The sequence below is a fragment of the Schistocerca gregaria genome, chromosome 6 (genome assembly GCF_023897955.1).
Source record: "Schistocerca gregaria isolate iqSchGreg1 chromosome 6, iqSchGreg1.2, whole genome shotgun sequence".
Lineage (NCBI taxonomy): Eukaryota > Metazoa > Arthropoda > Insecta > Orthoptera > Acrididae > Schistocerca > Schistocerca gregaria.
The window spans coordinates 299,319,284-299,339,083 of NC_064925.1; the positions used below are offsets into that span (position 1 = coordinate 299,319,284).

Sequence of the window (19,800 nt, forward strand, 5' to 3'; positions counted from 1 at the left end):
TCTGTTTGTGGGCTAGGTTTGAGGTTGGGGTGGGGGGTAGTTGTCACCACAGCAAATGTGTCACCCACAGGTGACCAGGTTGTATGAAAGTGATTTCTTGGTGTGGAAGAGATGACATCTGTCAAAATGAAAGTACTATTGGTAGTTAGTGGATTTAATATGGGCATTAGTATGGCTAGAGCCATCAGAGATGTTGAGGTCAATATCCAGGAAGGTGGCGCGTTGGGTGGAATAGGATCAGGTGCAGTGAATGGGAGAGAAGGGTTGAGGTTGTGAAGGAATGAGGATAGGTTGTCTTGGTCCTGAGTCCAGATCATGAAGTACAATCAGTGAATCTGAATCAGGCTAGGGGTTGGGAGTTTTGGGAAGTATACATTCCTAAACCATCGACTGCACACTGACCAGTGTAGCGCCACAAAATGCCATCAGGAAGGGATTCATCCACACATCAGTGGAAAGAGCAGGCAGTGCCACACCTCCAGGAAGACACACACCACCTGTCAATATTGATCTAATTAGTCCCCCATCACTGGTCGGCCTGGTTCGATCGCAAACTTTGAGAGCATCAGCACTGAATAATAGGAAGACAACACTTAGCCTGCAATCTGTGAGTAGTAATAGTGGTTGACTGTAATTGCCTGTAGGAGGCACAATAAGTTAAGTTTCTTTTCTTTTTAGAAATAATGTGTTCAATTAATCTTAAAGTGTTATGTACAGATCATTTTGGATTCCTGCCACTGGCCATCACAACTTCTCTCCTTCCTTGTTTGTGTCTGTGCTGACTCCCATGGAAGTCAATGAACAGGAAACTAGGAAGGTTTCCTATAGATGACCCATAAACAAGCTGACGTGCGAGAGTGCCATGCGGGTGCCCGTGAGTGTGCCATCGATTCCACAGCGTACTTTCCCTTCACAGGAAAACTTATTGTGTAACAGGATATAGTTGGTAAGGTGCATAAGTAATGAAGTAATGTGTATGAAGTAAGAAGTACGTTGGGAGAGGTAGTGTTCAATAGCAGCAAGGCCATGAGCATAAAGGATGTTGGTGTACAGAGAGGTGGCATCAATAGTGATGTGTTGCTGACTGTACAACACATTGAGGTCATCCGACCCGAGAAAACACTTGTTGAGGACAAAGTTGGTTGTGGTGGTGAATAAAGTCCATGCAGTAAGTATTGAAAAACATTGTTAATCTCATTTCAGTGGCTGTGCCCTTGTTGCTTTGAGCATCAGAATTTTCAAGGTTTGTATCATCCCCTCTTCCTGTGTTGTGTGTGACTTCATCCACAAAGGTAAGGAGTGGTGTACTGCATAGTGGTGTAGCAACTGCCATCATGAGAAAGCTGGACATTAGCAGAAATGATTAGTGAACAAGTTAGTGCAACAGACAGATGCATAACTTAACTTGTATTTCTCCAAGCGTATGAAGTCTCACTACAAATAATGCAGCTAGAAACACAGTGCAGCTATCCCAGTTTCAACCAGGATCAGGCTCGCTGTACTAAACATGGGTGATGTTGTCATAACAATGAGGCTCCAAGTGCAAGTGGGCTGAGCAGCTGCTGCTGGCTGTCATATATAGCGGCAGCAGAGAGTGCTCACTGTATGGAGCTGCAATTCATTGTGTGTGCACCATTGGGTCTGCCAGATCCCGCGTGGTCACTATCGGTGCCTAATGGGAACTAGCAACTCCTTAGCTATGACACCTGTGGGGTGGTATTAATACGTGATACAACATCCTGTTCATTAGGAAAATTGAAGTTGTATAAGTACTTGGATAAAAGTTGTGGATCATCATCAGAAACTGCTGATATTAGCAGTGTCTTCAATCATGAATTCCAAAGTGATGTTTGCTGAACATTGAGATGTATTGTTTTTGTATTGCTGGGTGGAAAAAAATGGAAGCACCTCTTGAAACTGATGCCCAGATTTGAATCCTGTCAAATGAGATGGTCCTAAGCAGAGCTTCATGCATAGATTTTTATAGGAAACAGTGAGCTCAATATGACTCTTCAAGAGCTCCTGTGATGAACAGCAGTTGGCCAAGTATTTGAGTAGTTAGATTCATTGCTTCTTGATGGGCATGTTTATCTGGAGTGTGACGAGTCAGAATATCTTTAATAAGTGCACTTTCTACTGAATTGTTGTAAGGTAGCTATGTAAGTAATATATGTATAAGTAGTATAAACATAATTGTAGATGAGTGCTTGTTCTGACACCGAGCTCTCTGAAATCGTATGGCAGTGCTGACTGTAATAATCTTCCAGTGTTGTATACAAGAGATCAGATGGTAATGTTATAGGTTTTACCAGACATGACAACTTATAAAGCAACTACAATTGTTCAGAGTTTGTCCAAGAATTGAATTGAATTGAACTGAATGAAATTTTATTGTCGTTTAGCTATTACAGCAATTGACAAGTCAAGTTACATATATACAAGTTATACAGCATATATACATAGGTTGAAGATCAATATGTCACTATTGGTTTTCCATAAAATGCAGTATTTAAAATCAAATAATATGAAAAAAATTGCATCATAAATTACTCAGTTAAAGAAATTATGCTGTACTCTCCAAACGGGTACCACTGTGATATTTTACAGTCATAAAATTCCTGAAGTGAGTAGCAAGGATTTGCAGTTAACCAACTGAATAATTTGTCTTTAAATAAATCAAATGGAGCTTCTACCCATTTTAGTGACAGTTTATTAAACATCTCATACCCACCAATTCGTAGCTGTTCAGTGACTTGGATAATCTGCAGTAAGGTATGTCAAGATGGCTACTATTTCTGGTTCCATGAGAGTGTACCTCTCTTCTTCACTGGTATTCTGATAAGTTGCTCTTTATATGCAGTAGGGCAGTGTAAATATATATGTTCATAACAGTTAATATTTTTAAGTTGATAAACAGTGGTTTGCAGTGGCCCAGTTTATAACTGTTTGTGATAATTTGAATAACTTTCTTCTGTAGTACCAAAATGTACTGAAGGTGTGAGCTATTGCCCCATATTGAAAGCCCATAAGATATAATGCTTCGAAAAAAAGCAAAGTAGGCCGATCTTACATAGGCTGCAGGTACATGGTTTTTTTTTAAATCGTTAACAAATACCCCACTCTAGACAGCCTTGCACTAATTTATTTAATATGTGACTCCCAAGTCAATTTACTATCTATAACAATACCTAAGAACTTAACACTATCCATGAAGCCTGCTACTGGGAGATCTCTTAAACTAAATACAATCTTTTGAGTTTTACTCTCATTAAGCAGGAACCCATTAGCTCGAAATCAGACTGATGCTTGTGATATTGTGTCATTTGCCACAGTTTGGACCATAACCATGTCTGAGCTGATATTGAAAAAAGTGGTATCATCTGCATAGAGAATGGAGTGAGTATTTATGTAAAACGGTAGATCATTTGTCATTAGGATAAATAGCAGAGGTCCTAATACGGAGCCTTGTGGCACACCGCACTTAACTTCAGCTAGCTGTGATCTCTGTTTACCAATACAAACAATTTGTTTGCGGTTGCTGAGGAAAGATTCGAAAATGTTGTCAACTTCACTGTTTGTGATTCCGTAATAAACTAGTTTGTTGAGGAGTGAAATATGCTCAATTGAAGGCTTTGCTAAGAGCACAAAAGGTAGCCTGAGCAAAATTTTTTCCTTCATAATCATTAAGCACTTTTTTAATCAGGGAGTCAATGACATGGACTGTGGATTTGTCCTTCCTAAAGCCAAATTGTATCGCAATTACATGCCAGAGAATGACACAACTGGGAGTTGATGTTGGATTCCAAAACTTTAGATAAAATAGGTGTCAGAGATATTGGGCGATAGCTAGATGGGCAATTTTTGTCTCCTTTCTTGTAAATGGGCACTACCCTATATAATTTTGATATGTCTGGGAATACTCCTTCAGTCAGACATCTGTTTATACATTTAGTAAGAGGATATACTATGGGCCCAATTATCTTTTTTAACATATTACAGGAAATACCACATATGTCTTCACTATCAGAGGTCCTAAAATTATTTACAATAGTTAAAACAACATCTGGTGTGACCTCTGTTAAAAGGAATTTATCTTTCAGGGTGTAGTCTACATTATGATATTTAATAAGATCAGCTACAGTTTCTTTTGGCCTCCTAATATTTTCCCTAATTTGGTTACCAGATTTTATACAGTAGTTATTAAATTCATCTGCTGAAATTTCTACTTCAACTTTCTGCTTGCTTTTGGCCACTGAATTTATTATAGTCCATGCTTTCTTGTGTTTATTTTTTGATGACTGAATGCTATTTGTTTTTTGGCCTCATTTAAAGCATACTTACATTCCAAGCAACAAAAGAAAAGAAAAGAAAACAGCATTCTATTGCTCTGGATTAAGCATCTGGAAGGTGGTGAGGTGGTGGGAGACGCATTGGAGATTTGGTTGGCCAGTTATTGTTGTCCTGATTGTACAAAATCAGTGGCTAGTCCTTGTTTCCACTGAAGTAAATGCCAAACTGACCCTGTTAGTGAAAAAATACATACTCAGTATATGTACACGCAATGCGAGTTGTCAATAAAGAGTATAAGGCCTCTCATGCTCCACTGTAACCCACATCACGTAGGAAGGTACTTTTGCACTTAGAGGCATACTGATAGGGAAGCATGGAAAGGATGTGGTCTGCACACATGTGGTGGCAGAGAGCAGGCAAACGAACTCTGTGTTGCCAACCTGTGTTGTTGAGGATGACACTCTGGTACACTTTGTTATACATTCAAAGGGGAACTAATAAATTTAAAACTGGTTTTGATCCATCATCTGCATGAAATAAATCTTACTTTAACATCATGACAACATTGTATCCACTCTTCTACAGCTATAGTCATGTGATGTTGGAAGGCAGGAATAGCTGCTTCACATTTTAACAATATTGAGGCTACTGCTCCACAGCTATAGCTAACGTGATGTCAAAAGGTAAGAACAGCTGGCACACATTTATAAGACATCAAGTACAATTTTTCCCAATGACAGTTGTCTAATGACAGAGGCATCAGAATTGGTTATAATAATTGACATTTATTGTGATTTGCAATGTAATAGACAACAAAATTAACTTCAAACAAAAACTGAAATAATTATATTTGCAAGACAACTGATTCTACTCCATAGAATTTTTTAAAGATGTGTATAATGTATGTGTGTGAATGTGTTTTTCAATAGTTAAGTGTAAATCACTGTGCATCAAAAGAATTTCTGGTAGCAAAGACTATAGCAGACTTGTGTAAATGGTCAGTGTGTTGTTATATTTTTTGCTGTTAATTGACATTACAACTATAAACTAACTTGTTAGACATTACAGTGAGAGACCGCATTTATGATGCACTGAACAAGCACCTTCTGTGAAAAACTGGAGGGAGTGGTAACTGATAACGTTGAAAATCACTGATATCTTGACTGATAACCCTCCCTGTCATTTTGAGGTGTTTTCTTATTTGTGCCTAGAAAATAACAGGGTTCATTTAATCAAAATACCACAGAGTTTTTTATGAATTTATCTGGTCACATTCATGTGAGTTATTAGAGCATACAACATGCTGGAAAAATTTTAATATCTCCTTGGGCAATAAGTTGAACATAGCACTCAGGTGACAAAAGTCGTGTAATAGCATTATGCATATATACAGATGGTGGTAGTATTGCATACACAAGGTATAAAAGGACAGTGCATTGGCAGAGTGGTCAATTCCACTCAGGTGATTAATGTGAAAAGTCTCCGATGTGATTATGACTGCACGACAGGAATTAACAGACTTTGAATGTAGAATGATAGTTGGAGCTAGATGCATGGGATATTCCATTTCAGAAATCACCTATTGTGAGATCCACAGCTTCAAGAGTGTCTTGAGAATGTAACATTCCAGGAACCTCTCATGATGGGAAGTGCAGCATCTGATAGTCTTCACTTAACAACCAAGAGCAGCAGAATTTATGTAGAGTTGTCAGTTCTAAGAGGCAAGCAACACCATATGTAATAACTGCATAAATCAATGTTGATATGTGACAATCATATCTGTTAGGACAGTGTGGCAAAATTTGGAATTAATGGACTAAGGCAGTAGATGACTGACGCAATTGCCTTTGGTAACAGCATGACATTGCCTACAGTGCCTCTCCTGGGCTTATGGCAATATCGGTTGGACCCTAAATGACTAAAAAAAACATGGCCTCTTCGGATGAGTCCTGATTTCAGTGTTTAAGAGCTGATAATAGAGTTTGATTGTGCTGCAGACCCCACGAAGCCATCAAACCAAGTTGTCAACAAGACACTGTGCAAGCTGGTGGTGGTTACATAATGGTGTGGGCTGTGTTGACACAGAATGGAATGGATTCTCTGGTCCAATTGAACCAATCATTAACTGGAAATGGTTATGTTTGACTACTTGGAGACCATTTGCAGCCATTCATAGACTTCATGTTACCAAGCAACTATGGAATTTTTATGGACGACAATGCACCTTGTCACCAGTCCACAAGTATTTGTGATTGGTTTGAAGAACATTCTAGACACTTTAAGTGAACGATTTGCCCACCCAGATCAGCAACATGAAGCCCATTGAATGTGTATGTGATGTGATCGAGAGAGTAGTTCATGCCCAATATCCTGCACCGGCAACACTTTTGCAATCACTGAGAGCTTAGAGGTAGTGTGTCTCAATACTTCTGCAAGAAACTTCCAGCGACCTGTTGAGTCTATGCCAAGTTGAGTTGCTGCACTATGCCAGGCAAAAGGAGGTCCGGCACAATGTTAGGAGGTGTCCTTTGACATTTGTCTCGTCTCTGTATGGTTTGCATACTTCATAGGATACAAACCCTGACAGAGTATGTATGTAAGTGATATGTTGATATGTTGACCAACACATTTTTTAAAGAAAATTGAAGTCTGCATGTTAACATAGTCTGATGGTAAATTTTTGATGGTAGGTTCAAGGCTTACATGCATTTTCACCCCCCCCCCCCCCTACCAAAGTCTTTTTCTTGAAGCTTTTCAGTATGCAACACACAGTGACACAGTGTACCCATGCGGAATGAGGGATGTTGTCTATTGATTAATGCATGAGCCGGTCACTGTCTGCTATCTTGAATGATTTTTTCCATACAATATAGTCTTTAACCTGTGACCAAATTAATTCCATTGGGCTGTACTGACAGTGATATGTGAGTGAACTCAAAACTGTGTGAGCACATTCATGTGCAAGGAAGTTAAGTTTGTATGGTGTGTCTCATGACTTGTATATATTAGCCAGCTGTAGGAATTCAACACAAGTCTGGTTTATACTGTTCAGAATACTTTTGTTTTCAAGCCAGAGCACAATATTTGCTTTCCTAGTGTTCACAATTGGTGCTCTCTGTAACAGCTAAATGATAACTGGCATGGTACATTACAATGACCAACTTTGAAGCAAGAATTGTTCAGTGAGCCATTCCTTGAAACTGGAAGTGTCATGTCTGAATGGTAGGTGCTGCTGTTTTCCTTACATCTACATACAAGTTTACTCTGAGGAATAAAATTAGAAGAAGAGCTAGTTGTTGTTGTTGTTGTTGTTGTTGTCTTCAGTCCTGAGACTGGTTTGATGCAGCTCTCCATGCTACTCTATCCTGTGCAAGCTGCTTCATCTCCCAGTATGTACTGCAATGTACATCCTTCTGAATCTGCTTAGTGTATTCATCTCTTGGTCTCCCTCCACGATTTTTACCCTCCACGCTGCCCTCCAATGCTAAATTTGTGATCCCTTGATGCCTCAAAACATGTCCTACCAACCGATCCCTTCTTCTAGTCAAGTTGTGTCACAAACTTCTCTTCTCCCCAATCCTATTCAATACCTCCTCATTAGTTACGTGATCTACCCATCTAATCTTCAGCATTCTTCTGTAGCACCACATTTCGAAAGCTTCTATTCTCTTCTTGTCCAAACTAGTTATCGTCCATGTTTCACTTCCATACATGGCTACACTCCAAACAAATACTTTCAGAAACGACTTCCTGATACATAAATCTATATTCGATGTTAACAAATTTCTCTTCTTCAGAAACGCTTTCCTTGCCATTGCCAGTCTACATTTTATATCCTCTCTACTTCGACCATCATCAGTTATTTTACTTCCTAAATAGCAAAACTCCTTTACTACTTTAAGTGTCTCATTTCCTAATCTAATTCCCTCAGCATCACCTGATTTAATTTGACTACATTGCATATCCTCGTTTTGCTTTTGTTGATGTTCATCTTATATCCTCCTTTCAAGACACTGTCCATTCCGTTCAACTGCTCTTCCAAGTCCTTTGCCGTCTCTGACAGAATTACAATGTCATCGGCGAACCTCGAAGTTTTCACTTCTTCTCCATGAATTTTAATACCTACTACAAAGTTTTCTTTTGCTTCCTTTACTGCTTGCTTAATATACAGATTGAATAACATTGGGGAGAGGCTACAACCCTGTCTCATTCCTTTCCCAACCACTGCTTCCCTTTCATCCCCCTCGACTCTAATAACTGCCATCTGGTTTCTGTACAAATTGTAAATAGCCTTTCGCTCCCTGTATTTTACCCCTGCCAACTTTAGAATTGGAAAGAGAGTATTCCAGTCAACATTGTCAAAAGCTTTCTCTAAGTCTACAAATGCTAGAAATGTAGGTTAGCCTTTTCTTAATCTTTCTTCTAAGATAAGTCGTAAGGTCAGTATTACCTCACGTGTTCCAACATTTCTACAGAATCCAAACTGATCCTTCCCGAGGTCCACATCTACCAGTTTTTCCATTCGTCTGTAAAGAATTCGCGTTAGTATTTTGCAGCTGTGACTTATGAAACTGATAGTTCGGTAATTTTCACATCTGTCAGCACCTGCTTTCTTTGGGATTGGAATTATTATATTCTTCTTGAAGTCTGAGGGTATTTCGCCTGTCTCATACATCTTGCTCACCAGCTGGTAGAGTTTTGTCAGGACTGGCTCTCCCAAGGCCGTCAGTAGTTCTAATGGAATGTTGTCTACTCCGGGGGCCTTATTTCGACTCAGGTCTTTCAGTGCTCTGTCAAACTCTTCATGCAGTATCTTATCTCCCATTTCGTCTTCATCTACATACTCTTCCATTTCCGTAATATTGTCCTCAAGTACATCGCCCTTGTATAAACCTTCTATATACTCCTTCCACCTTTTTGCCTTCCCTTCTTTGCTTAGAACTGGATTGCCATCTGAGCTCTTGATATTCATACACGTGGTTCTCTTCTCTCCAAAGGTCTCTTTTATTTTCCTGTAGGCAGTATCTATCTTACCCCTAGTGAGATAAGCTTCTACATCCTTACATTTGTCCTCTAGCCATCCCTGCTTAGACATTTTGCACTTCCTGTCGATCTCATTTTTGAGACGTTTGTATTCCTTTTTGCCTGCTTCATTTACTGTATTTTTATATTTTCTCCTTTCATCAATTAAATTCAATATTTCTTCTGTTACCCAAGGATTTCTAGTAGCCCTCGTCTTTTTACCTACTTTATCCTCTGTTGCCTTCACTACTTCATCCCTCAGAGCTACCCATTCTTCTTCTACTGTGTTTCTTTCCCCCATTCCTGTCAATTGTTCCCATATGCTCTCCTTGAAACTCTGTACAACCTCTGGTTTAGTCAGTTTATCCAGGTCCCATCTCCTTAAATTCCCACCTTTTTGCAGTTTCTTCAATTTTAATCGACAGTTCATAGCCAATAGATTGTGGTCAGAGTCCATATCTTCTCCTGGGAATGTCTTACGATTTAAAACCTGGTTCCTAAATCTCTGTCTTACTATTATATAATCTATCTGATACCTTCTCGTATCTCCAGGGTTCTTCCATGTTTACAACCTTCTTTTATGATTCTTGAACCAAGTGTTAGCTATGATTAAGTTATGCTCTGTGCAAAATTCTACCAGACGGCTTCCTCTTTCATTTCTTAGCCCCAATCCATAATCACCTACTATGTTTCCTTCTCTCCCTTTTCCTACTAACGAATTCCAGTCACCCATGACTATTAAATTTTCGTCTCCCTTCACTACCTGAATAATTTCTTTTATCTCATCATACATTTCTTCAATTTCTTCATCATCTGCAGAGCTAGTTGGCATATAAACTTGTACTACTGTAGTAGGCATGGGCTTTGTGTCTATCTTGGGCACAACAATGCGTTCACTATGCTGTTTGTAGTAGCTTACCCGCACTCCTATTTTTTTTATTCATTATTAAACCTACTCCTGCATTACCCCTATTTGATTTTGTATTTATAACCCCGTATTCACCTTACCAAAAGTCTTGTTCCTCCTGCCACCGAACTTCACTAATTCCCACTATATCTAACTTTAACCTATCCATTTCCCTTTTTAAATTTTCTAACCTACCTGCCCGATTAAGGGATCTGACAATCCACGCTCCAATCCTTAGAACGCCAGTTTTCTTTCTCCTGATAACGACGTCCTCCTGAGTAGTCCCCGCCCGGAGATCCGAATGGGGGACTATTTTACCTCCGGAATATTTTACCCAAGAGGATGCCATCATCATTTAATCATACAGTAAAGCTGCATGTCCTCGGGAAAAATTCCGGCTGTAGTTTCCCCTTGCTTTCAGGCGTTCGCAGTACCAGCACAGCAAGGCCGTTTTGGTTAATGTTGCAAGGCCAGATCAGTCAATCATCCAGACTGTTGCCCCTGCAACTACTGAAAAGGCTGCTGCCCCTCTTCAGGAGCCACACGTTTGTCTAGCCTCTCAACAGATACCCCTCCATTGTGGTTGCACCTACGGTACGGCCATCTGTATCGCTGAGGCACGCAAGCCTCCCCACCAACTGCAAGGTCCATGGTTCATGGGGGGGGGGAGTATGCAGAATAATTATCCGAGAACCTTTTGCTATGGGAACTTTAAAACTACCAGTACTGTCACTCATTTTCCAGCAGGTATTCCTGGAATGATTCTGGTTCACCTACGTTTCATTGAGGTTGAACTACTACTTTCTTTTAACTCATGCATATTTATAGGGGATGTGGTTTGTACTGCACTCTGTTTTGAACATACTTGAAAGCAACCTCTTTTAAAATCCTTTGCACTGATGAAGTGCTACCTTTGAAGCCTATTTTGTCATGATTAATTGTAACAAGTTTTGTGATGCTGAATATTTACCAACTATATACTAGCTGCAACAGGCATAAACTGTACTTTGTTGGTGCAGCACATTCTAGCAATTTTGAGCACGATGAACTCATTCTGCAGTGTTGTTCTTCAGCACACCAGTGTAGAAGTGTGCACAGGAACAGCTAAGTAAAAAATCCATGCAATGTACATGTTTATTTATATATAAAAGCCAACTGTGGGATTTTCCTTTGTGCATATATAAGATTTGTGTGCTGATTTGAAGTTCTAGGTTTGCATATTTTGTTATTCGTGTCACTTCTTTAATTGATTGCATCAATATCCATTTGTTGAAAATTTCAAAATATACCACAATACATTTGTGAGTGCCATGATAAACCTGTTCTGTTATTATCTATTATAGCCTTAAACTTAGTTATGCTCTTTTAAAATTTTTGAGAACAGGAGACCTATCCTCATTCAAAACAATTGTTCTCTAATTTCATTTTACTGTTACATGAGAAAAAGGCTAATTTTAACAATTTTTGAATGCTTCCAAATCCGTATTTTCATAAGTTACCGGTAAAAGTGTTTTGGACGTATAACTTATTTTTGTAACAAATCAGTGTTTGTGATTCAGTTGAATACATCACCCCAAATATCATTGTTTTTGTTCAAATAAATGTGTGTATTTGAGAATTTTGGGAGCTACCATTGTCCTTTGCCTAATCTACGAGGCATGACTAATATTCTTGTAATGTGAGGTAGATGAATATGTGAGCCACAACACTTCAGATGCGAAATACAACAATTGGAAAGTGTTCTGAGGAGCAGTGGGTACCTCACAAGCTATTTTGGAAGTATAACAGTGCCAAACACTCAGCAAAGTGGAAAATCAGAAATATAAACATATCACACAGTAAACAATGAAATGAAATGCAATGTCCTAATGATAAGAGTCTGTCGTGTGTGTGTGTGTTTGAGGTTTACGGGCGCTAAACAGCGTGGTCATCAGCGCCCAAAAGAGTCTGTCATTATTAGGTGGAAATCAATGGAACTTACTGGGCAGCAATATCTTGATATCTTCTTAGTATGAGGTAATGATGATTTTAATTTCAACCTGCTATTTAGTTACCTGCATTTTCACCAAAGTGTGATGTGAATTTGGATTACTTTTATACTTATATCATGCATCAGTGTAACTGCACATCATGTCCTTTGTATACATGTTGTCATCTGTATAAAAAATTGTTTGTCAGTATGATTTGTCTTTCATGAATTTCATCTATACTGCTGAGAGAGTGTGACCTTATACTTCAGGGGCACCTTTTTTCCTAAAACTGGGCTAATATTTTTGTTACAGACTTGAAATCAATATTTGCTGGTTATGGCAGTTCACTTCTTCAGAAACCACCCCCAGGGCCACATAAGAGCTTACGTGAATTGTTGAGCAATTCATCCCCAGATGCTGTAGATCTTGTTTGCAGACTGGTAGTTTTCAATCCAGATAAAAGACTGACTGCAGAGCAGGCCCTTGAACATCCTTATGTATTAAGGTACTTGCAAATCATTTGTAACTTATGCACAATAGTAATTTAATAATAGCTTGAAGCAGTTGATGTTCCACCAATTACATTTTTGGAATAGCCATTTCATTATATATAAATCCCACTGTTTTAAAGATTTAATGCTCCAAGGATCACTATTATTACTGTTTACTTAATATTATTAACGTGCAATTCTCTTATAAAATTCAAAGTTTTCTATGAATCTATGCCTATTGTCACTTCAATATTGTGTCTTGAATGTTATCAAACAGCCAACTGACTTTTTTGGTAGGGTTAAACTATCCTTTTATTTTATATTTTTCACTTCTAAGTAGTTTTGGGTATGTAGCCATTCTCAAGAGTTAAATATAACATATTAACTTCATATTCTGTCGGTTACAATCAGTGTACTTGTCTATATTGCACAGTTGTCGGCTGGACGTAAGAGTTACAGGCTTGATTTCAGGTATCATGAAGTAGTTACATGGCATAGTTGTAGTCCAGTGACTATACTGCACACCCAATTGCAACTAAATTATTCTATATTGTGTGTTAAGATTTCTCTTTATGAACCACACAAGTGCTATGATATAAATGACAGATTTTGGTAATAATAAAACAGAATTAAAAACAGGCAGAATGACTTTCATTACTTACCTTCAGGATGTGAAGTAATGCCAGTAGAATTATTTAAAAGCTTTTGGGACTGTTACATACTTCCTCATAGAAGAAAGACGGGTAGATTATTAGGAAGAGTCAGTAAGTCACTCAGACACCAGGATAAATAGGAACCATCTCTGGCGGAAAATGATTTTCTCAGTTGCAAAAGGGAATCAAAGAAGTGTGATTTAACATTTTTCATGTCCTTTGACTTCATTATTTTTTCAGAAAAACATTAATATTGTCGTATAAATGATACTCAGACGAGATGATGGACATTGTTGTGAAATTCCCACAATATCTCATCAGCGGTGGGGGGGTGTTGGTTGGTTGTTTATGGGAAGAGACCAAACTGCGAGGTCATCGGTCTTATTGGATTAGGGAAGGATGGGGAAGGAAATCAACCGTGCCCTTTCAAAGGAACCATCCTGGCATTTGCCTGGAGTGATTTAGTGAAACCTAAATCAGGATGGCCAGATGCAAGTCCAGTGTGCTAACCACTGCGCCACTTCGCTCTGTCCTCAGTCTATTTCATCAGGGAAACATACTGACATCATTAGGTGTGGTGAACGCATTGCTGAACTGTGACTGAAACCTCCTATTTATGCTAACCCAAGAAGAAAACTCACAGACATAAACATCCCAGATTTAGTGACCAATAGCTAAAGTTTGGTGCTTGTTAGTAGGAGACAACTATGTTACCAGCTGGATGATGAACCAAAGCTTTGGCACACACTTAAAGGCTGTTAGTCATACTGTGCATAGAATGCTGTCAGCCAACTTAGCGAGCCACATGTCTGCACTGGCATGTGCCAATCCGTGCCAAATGTCCCTTGTGATCACTGTAATTTTTACATGGACTGTGATTTTAATATAGACAGAACTGGATACCATGCTGTCGTAAGCTGGTATCTTGTGTCTCTGTTCAGCAGATTTGTTGAACAATGAATTTCCACCTCTTCTTTGAGAATACTGTTACAGTATGAAGACATCGACAAGATATTTTTGTGGTTCATATCGTGCCCCATAATAGTACAATGATTGGCCATTGCTAATTTCTCTGGTTGATCCAGACTTGTTTGTTGTCAATATATGGTGTATCCATCTTCCACAGTGCAATAATCAGTCCAATGTACAATGTCCTGGAGCCATAGGGAATTTTATAGAAACCAGGCCTTTTAAAACCAAGATTGTCTTTTGCTGAGCTTAAAAGTGCTGTGAGTTTCATTGGTAGACAGAAGAAACATTTAACTATTTCTTCAGTAGTTTTCTGATTTTTAAAGAAACACCACCATTGTATGGTAAGATGACCATTCCTATTTGTTCTTCACTTTGATTGATTGATCGATTGATTTCTTCCAACTCCTCACTTTGTGTAACTTGTGCTGGGTGTAAGGCATGACGAATCTCCTGTTTGGCGTATCCTTTCTGTAAGAATATGGTACTGAGGTGGTGTAGCCAAATGGATAAGTTGTCTGGATCTGATGAGGCTTATGCTCTATGGACCAATGCCCTAAGTGTCCTACTTCATTGTGCAGGATTGTGACAGCTGATGGTCTGTAAGTATAAGTCCACTTGCGTGTGTTTATGGTACTCAGCATCTCACAGTATACCATCCTCTTTTCTCAACATGTCCAGGAACAGCACTTCACCTTTTTTCTCTGTTTTCATCATAAACTTGATATTTGACTGAGGAGAATTTAGATTATAAAAATGCATACAGTGATTCAGTGCCATGGGGACAGGTTACAAAGGTGTTACCGACATATCTTCAAAAGCACGTAGGTTTTAATTTCATTGACTAGAGCATACTATCCTCCAAATCTTCCATAAAGAGATTAGTCCCACTCTGTCACTTTAACCACATACTTGCCTCTTCGATTAAAATCATAATTTTTCATGTATTTCCGTCTTGTGTGTGTGTGTGTGTGTGTGTGTGTGTGTGTGTGTGTGTGTGTGTGTTTTTTTTTTTTTTTTTCGTTTCAGTGATGTTAACTTAAATATTTCATAAAAATTAATTTCACGAAACAGTCAAAAACACTGGACAAAATAATTTGTCATTTAATAATAAAAACTTAATTTCTTAGTAATACCAGTTACAGTTTGTCCAATTTGGTGAACTAAAGTCACATATTTGACAAAATCTTTTACAGTTGATCTCAGAATTAGATAAAATCATAGCACCATGTATAGAGATTTAAAAATTTTATAAAATTATGTTTAAATGATTTTCTTTACACATTAACTGCTGGTCATTGTTATTTGAAATCCAAGAAAAGCTTATACCACTGTGACTTTCTTTCCTTATGAAAGCTGTTTAAGTATCATTGGTTTTATCCCATTTTTTGCCTTTATATGTCTTCCATTTTTATTTACATTATGTAATTTCTTTTGATTTTGTATTTGCTTTTACTTATTCATTACCAACAATTCATTCTTATCACAACAGAATTTCCATCTCAGTTTTTAGGCCACAGCTCCTTCCACATTTGTTCTTGTGTGTTCTGTAACTGTCAGATGAGTATTTGATGTTGCTTTCCCTTTTCTCTAGCACTAGCACAACTCACTTTTTCTGTCTCCTTCTTACCATGTAAGGTGGCACAGTGGCTAGGAAACTGGACTCGCATTCAGAATGCTATTAAAATCTGTGAGATAATCCAGGTTTATGTTTCATGCAATTTCTCCAAGTTATTTAAGTGCAAATGGTTGGATGATTTCATTAAAATGCCATGCCTAATTTTCTAGCACATCATAGCTTGTATTCTGATGTCATTGTCAACAATGGAGGCATTGCATTTCGTTCTTTCTTTTTAGTTTTTAACTTTTTCATTATGTTTCATCATTTCTTGTCATTCACTCATTTAAAAGCAAATCATATTCTGTAAATATTCAGGCATTTACAACTTACCAAGCCCAAAATCCACATATACAGATAATTTATAGTAGTGGTAAAATGGTATCAGTTTAGTTTATTCCTCAATTTTTGAAAAAATTAGTTTTGCTGCGTTATATATGAGGAAGTTTCTTCAGGATGCAGCTACATCTATTCTTTTGGTTGTGATAGTGGATATCACTGTTGATTCAAAATAGGCTTTTTTAACTTTTTGTGAAAACTTACTTTATACATATTTGAAACAAATAACTGCTGCTCAAACATTTGAGGATTATTAAATAAACCAAAAACATTTTTTTTTTTAAGTATGGGAGTAAAATAATTTTTGTTTTTCTAGGTTTCATGACAAAGATCGAGAACCGAAACTGAAACGTAATGTTCTACTACCTCTCCGTGATGATGTGAAACTTTCTGTGGATGACTACAGGCGCAAATTGTATGAATTAATGGATAGAAGGAAACATCACGATAGGCCCAGGTAGATTTACTGTACTACTCAAGTGTAACGTAACACTTTATATGTTATTTATGTTTTGCTGTAAATCAGATCCCTGATTGTGTGAATTACATTCCAGAGTGTTTTAATAGATTCCATATCTGTTTGTAACTGTGCATCAGAACTTTAAAATCAACATACCAGTAAATACTTGAACTGTAATGACAGGAGACATGGCTGTGGTAGAATGGGTAGAGAAGGTTTTAAATTTTAGAAGCAGGACAACACACTTTAGTAATTACAGAATAAACTGACTGGCAGTAATTTAGTGTCTGTTTGAATGCCAGGCCCACATATTGATGACGACATACATTTTTTAAGCACTGGTATCCAGATATGAAGAAACTTGAATAGGATAGACTAGAATGAAGAGTTGCATCAAAATAGTCTTTGGACTGAAGACTACTGCAGCAGCAGCAACAATAGCCTACAGTAGTGGTTTTTAGTATGTTGTATACAAAGAGCTGTCCTGTCTTAAGGAGAACAAAGATAATTTGTGTCCCTAATACCTACATCAAAGTAAGAAGGTGATTGAGGCTAGAGCATAATAAGGGGGGCAATATTGCCAGTTCAGAATCATCTGCACACACAATTTGGTTGCAGCAGCTGGATATTTCTGTTCTGGATACGTCACCTGCTGCCTGTTAATGTGCAGTGTAGGGTTTGCTTACCAGGTTAATATTAGTCTCTCTTACCTTTTTTCATACCTTCAGAACTAGTTTGGGACATTCTGCTGTGTAAAACAAATACACCAAACAGATAAACAATGTAAACAAATCAATTGTTATGTTCCAAATCACAATGTCATCTGCACCTGACTGTGGCAACTGACACTTGTGGCAACAGAGTGAGATGTCAGTGGTGAACAAAATAGCAGGCATGACCAAGCTCATTCTGTGATTGCTCGTTGTTGCTGTTTTATCTGTGCTGTAAACAACTAGCTGTCAATTACTTCGTTATTCTGATCCAGATACAACTGTAGCATGTTATGTCAACCCAACTTTAAACTGTAACAATGAAAGTTCCAGAAAGGAATAATGGCCATATAGCAAAGATGTCAAGTCTTAGACAGGCACAACAAAAAGACTACTAAAAGTTACATGCTTAGTAGTCTTCTTGTTGGGCCTATCTGTGACTCAACATCTCTTCTACATGGTGAATAGCAATCTATCCTTTTCATAATATTGTCAACTAAACTCTGATAAAAAAAAAGAGCCAAATCTATAGCCATAGGCATAGATTAGATTAGATTAGATTAGATTAGATTAATACTTGTTCCATAGATCATGAATACGATACTTCGTAATGATGTGGAACGTGTCAGGTTAATGAAAGATGTCTGTACACAATATTACATTACACAAAATATTGCATGACACTAATGTTTAAGTTAGTTTTTTTCTCTCCCTTAATTTATATCAGAAAATTCAGCCAATGAGTAGAAGGAGTTGTCATCTAGAAATTCTTTTAATTTATTTTTAAATGTTGGTTGACTATCTGTCAGGCTTTTGATGCTGTTTGGTAGGTGACCAAAGACTTTTGTGGCAGCATAATTTACCCCTTTCTGTGCCAAAGTCAGATTTAACCCTGCATAGTGAAGATCATCCTTTCTCCTGGTGTTATAGCTATGACACTGCTATTATTTTTGAACTGTGTTGGATTATTAACAACAAATTTCATAAGTGAATATATATATACTGTGAGGTTACTGTGAGGATCCCTAGATCCTTAAATAGATGTCTGCATGATGACCGTGGATGGGCTCCAGCAATTATTCTGATTACACGTTTTTGAGCAATGAATACTTTTCTACTCAACGATGAATTACCCCAGAATATGATGCCATACGAAAGCAGTGAATGAAAGTAGGCATAGTAAGCTAATTGACTGAGATTCTTATCACCAAAATGTGCAATAACCCTAATAGCATATGTAGCTGAACTCAGACGTTTCAGCAGACCATCAATGTGTTGCTTCCAGTTTAACCTCTCATCAATGGACACACCTAAAAATTTAAAAATTCTTCCTTAGCTACAGACTTCTGTTCAAAGTCTACATTTATTACTGGAGTTGTGCCATTTACTGTACGGAACTGTATATACTGTGTTTTATCAAAATTTAAAGAGAGTCCGTCTGCTGAGAACCACTTAATAATTTTGTGAAAAACATCATTTACAATTACATCACTTAGTTCTTGGTTTTTGGATGTTATTACTATACTTGTATCATCAGCAAAAATACCTAACTTTGCATCTTCATCAGTATGGAATGGTAAGTCATTAATGTATGTCAAGAACAGTAAAGGACCTAAGACTGAACCCTGTGGGACCCTGTGCTTGATAGCCCCCCAGTTTGAGGTATCAGCTGTTGTTTTAACATTACATGAACCACTTATTTCAACTTTGTGCATTCTTCCAGTTAAGTATGAATTAAACCATTTGTGCACTTCCCCCCTCAAACCATAATGATTTAGCTTATCTAAAAGAATTCCATGATTTACACAATCAAAGGCCTTTGAGAGATCACAAAAAATACCAATGGGTGATGTCTGGTTATTGAGAGCAGGTGGAACAAGTGAGAAAACATTTATCTATAGTATATTTAACACTAAGTGTTGGCAGTGCCTGGAGTGTAGCAGTATTATAAAATAGATTGGTGACCAGTGGATCTGATTTTGGTCTCTCTGAAGTTGTGGTTGTGTACTATACACTTGTGGTACCTTCCCAACCACATCAGTCTTTGTATCCATTTTGATGCCTGGCAATGATTTTAAATCCTTCCTTGCCTTTAATAAGCTCATTGGGGTGGAAGTACCCTGGACAGTATTAAAGTTTTAGAGGGAGGGATTCAGGTCACCATTGGGGTCTCCACCAGTGACTACTGCATGCTGGGAGCTGGAGAACACATGTAAGTGCTGGGTATGTTTGATTTGTGTTTTGTAGTGGTAGAGCTTCAGTGCTGGTAAGGTCCCACTGATGTTGTTGCCAGAAGTGATGTAGTGGTCAGCAATGGTTCCACTTATACCCAGCTCCTGTTGTTTTCCAGATGTTCAACTATTATTTCAGT

General features: G+C 37.9%; 1 protein-coding gene across 4 annotated transcripts in view; it reads left to right on the plus strand.

Annotated features, from left to right (window-relative positions):
* Positions 1–19,800, plus strand: part of LOC126279037 (mitogen-activated protein kinase 15-like) — a 171,378-nt gene that overhangs the window by 102,186 nt on the left and 49,392 nt on the right. For all 4 annotated transcript variants that reach the window (XM_049979437.1, XM_049979440.1, XM_049979438.1 and 1 more), the window contains 2 exons: positions 12,502–12,694; positions 16,576–16,716. In XM_049979437.1, the coding sequence (XP_049835394.1) occupies positions 12,502–12,694; positions 16,576–16,716 (334 nt within the window). The remainder of the gene's footprint in view (positions 1–12,501; positions 12,695–16,575; positions 16,717–19,800) is intronic.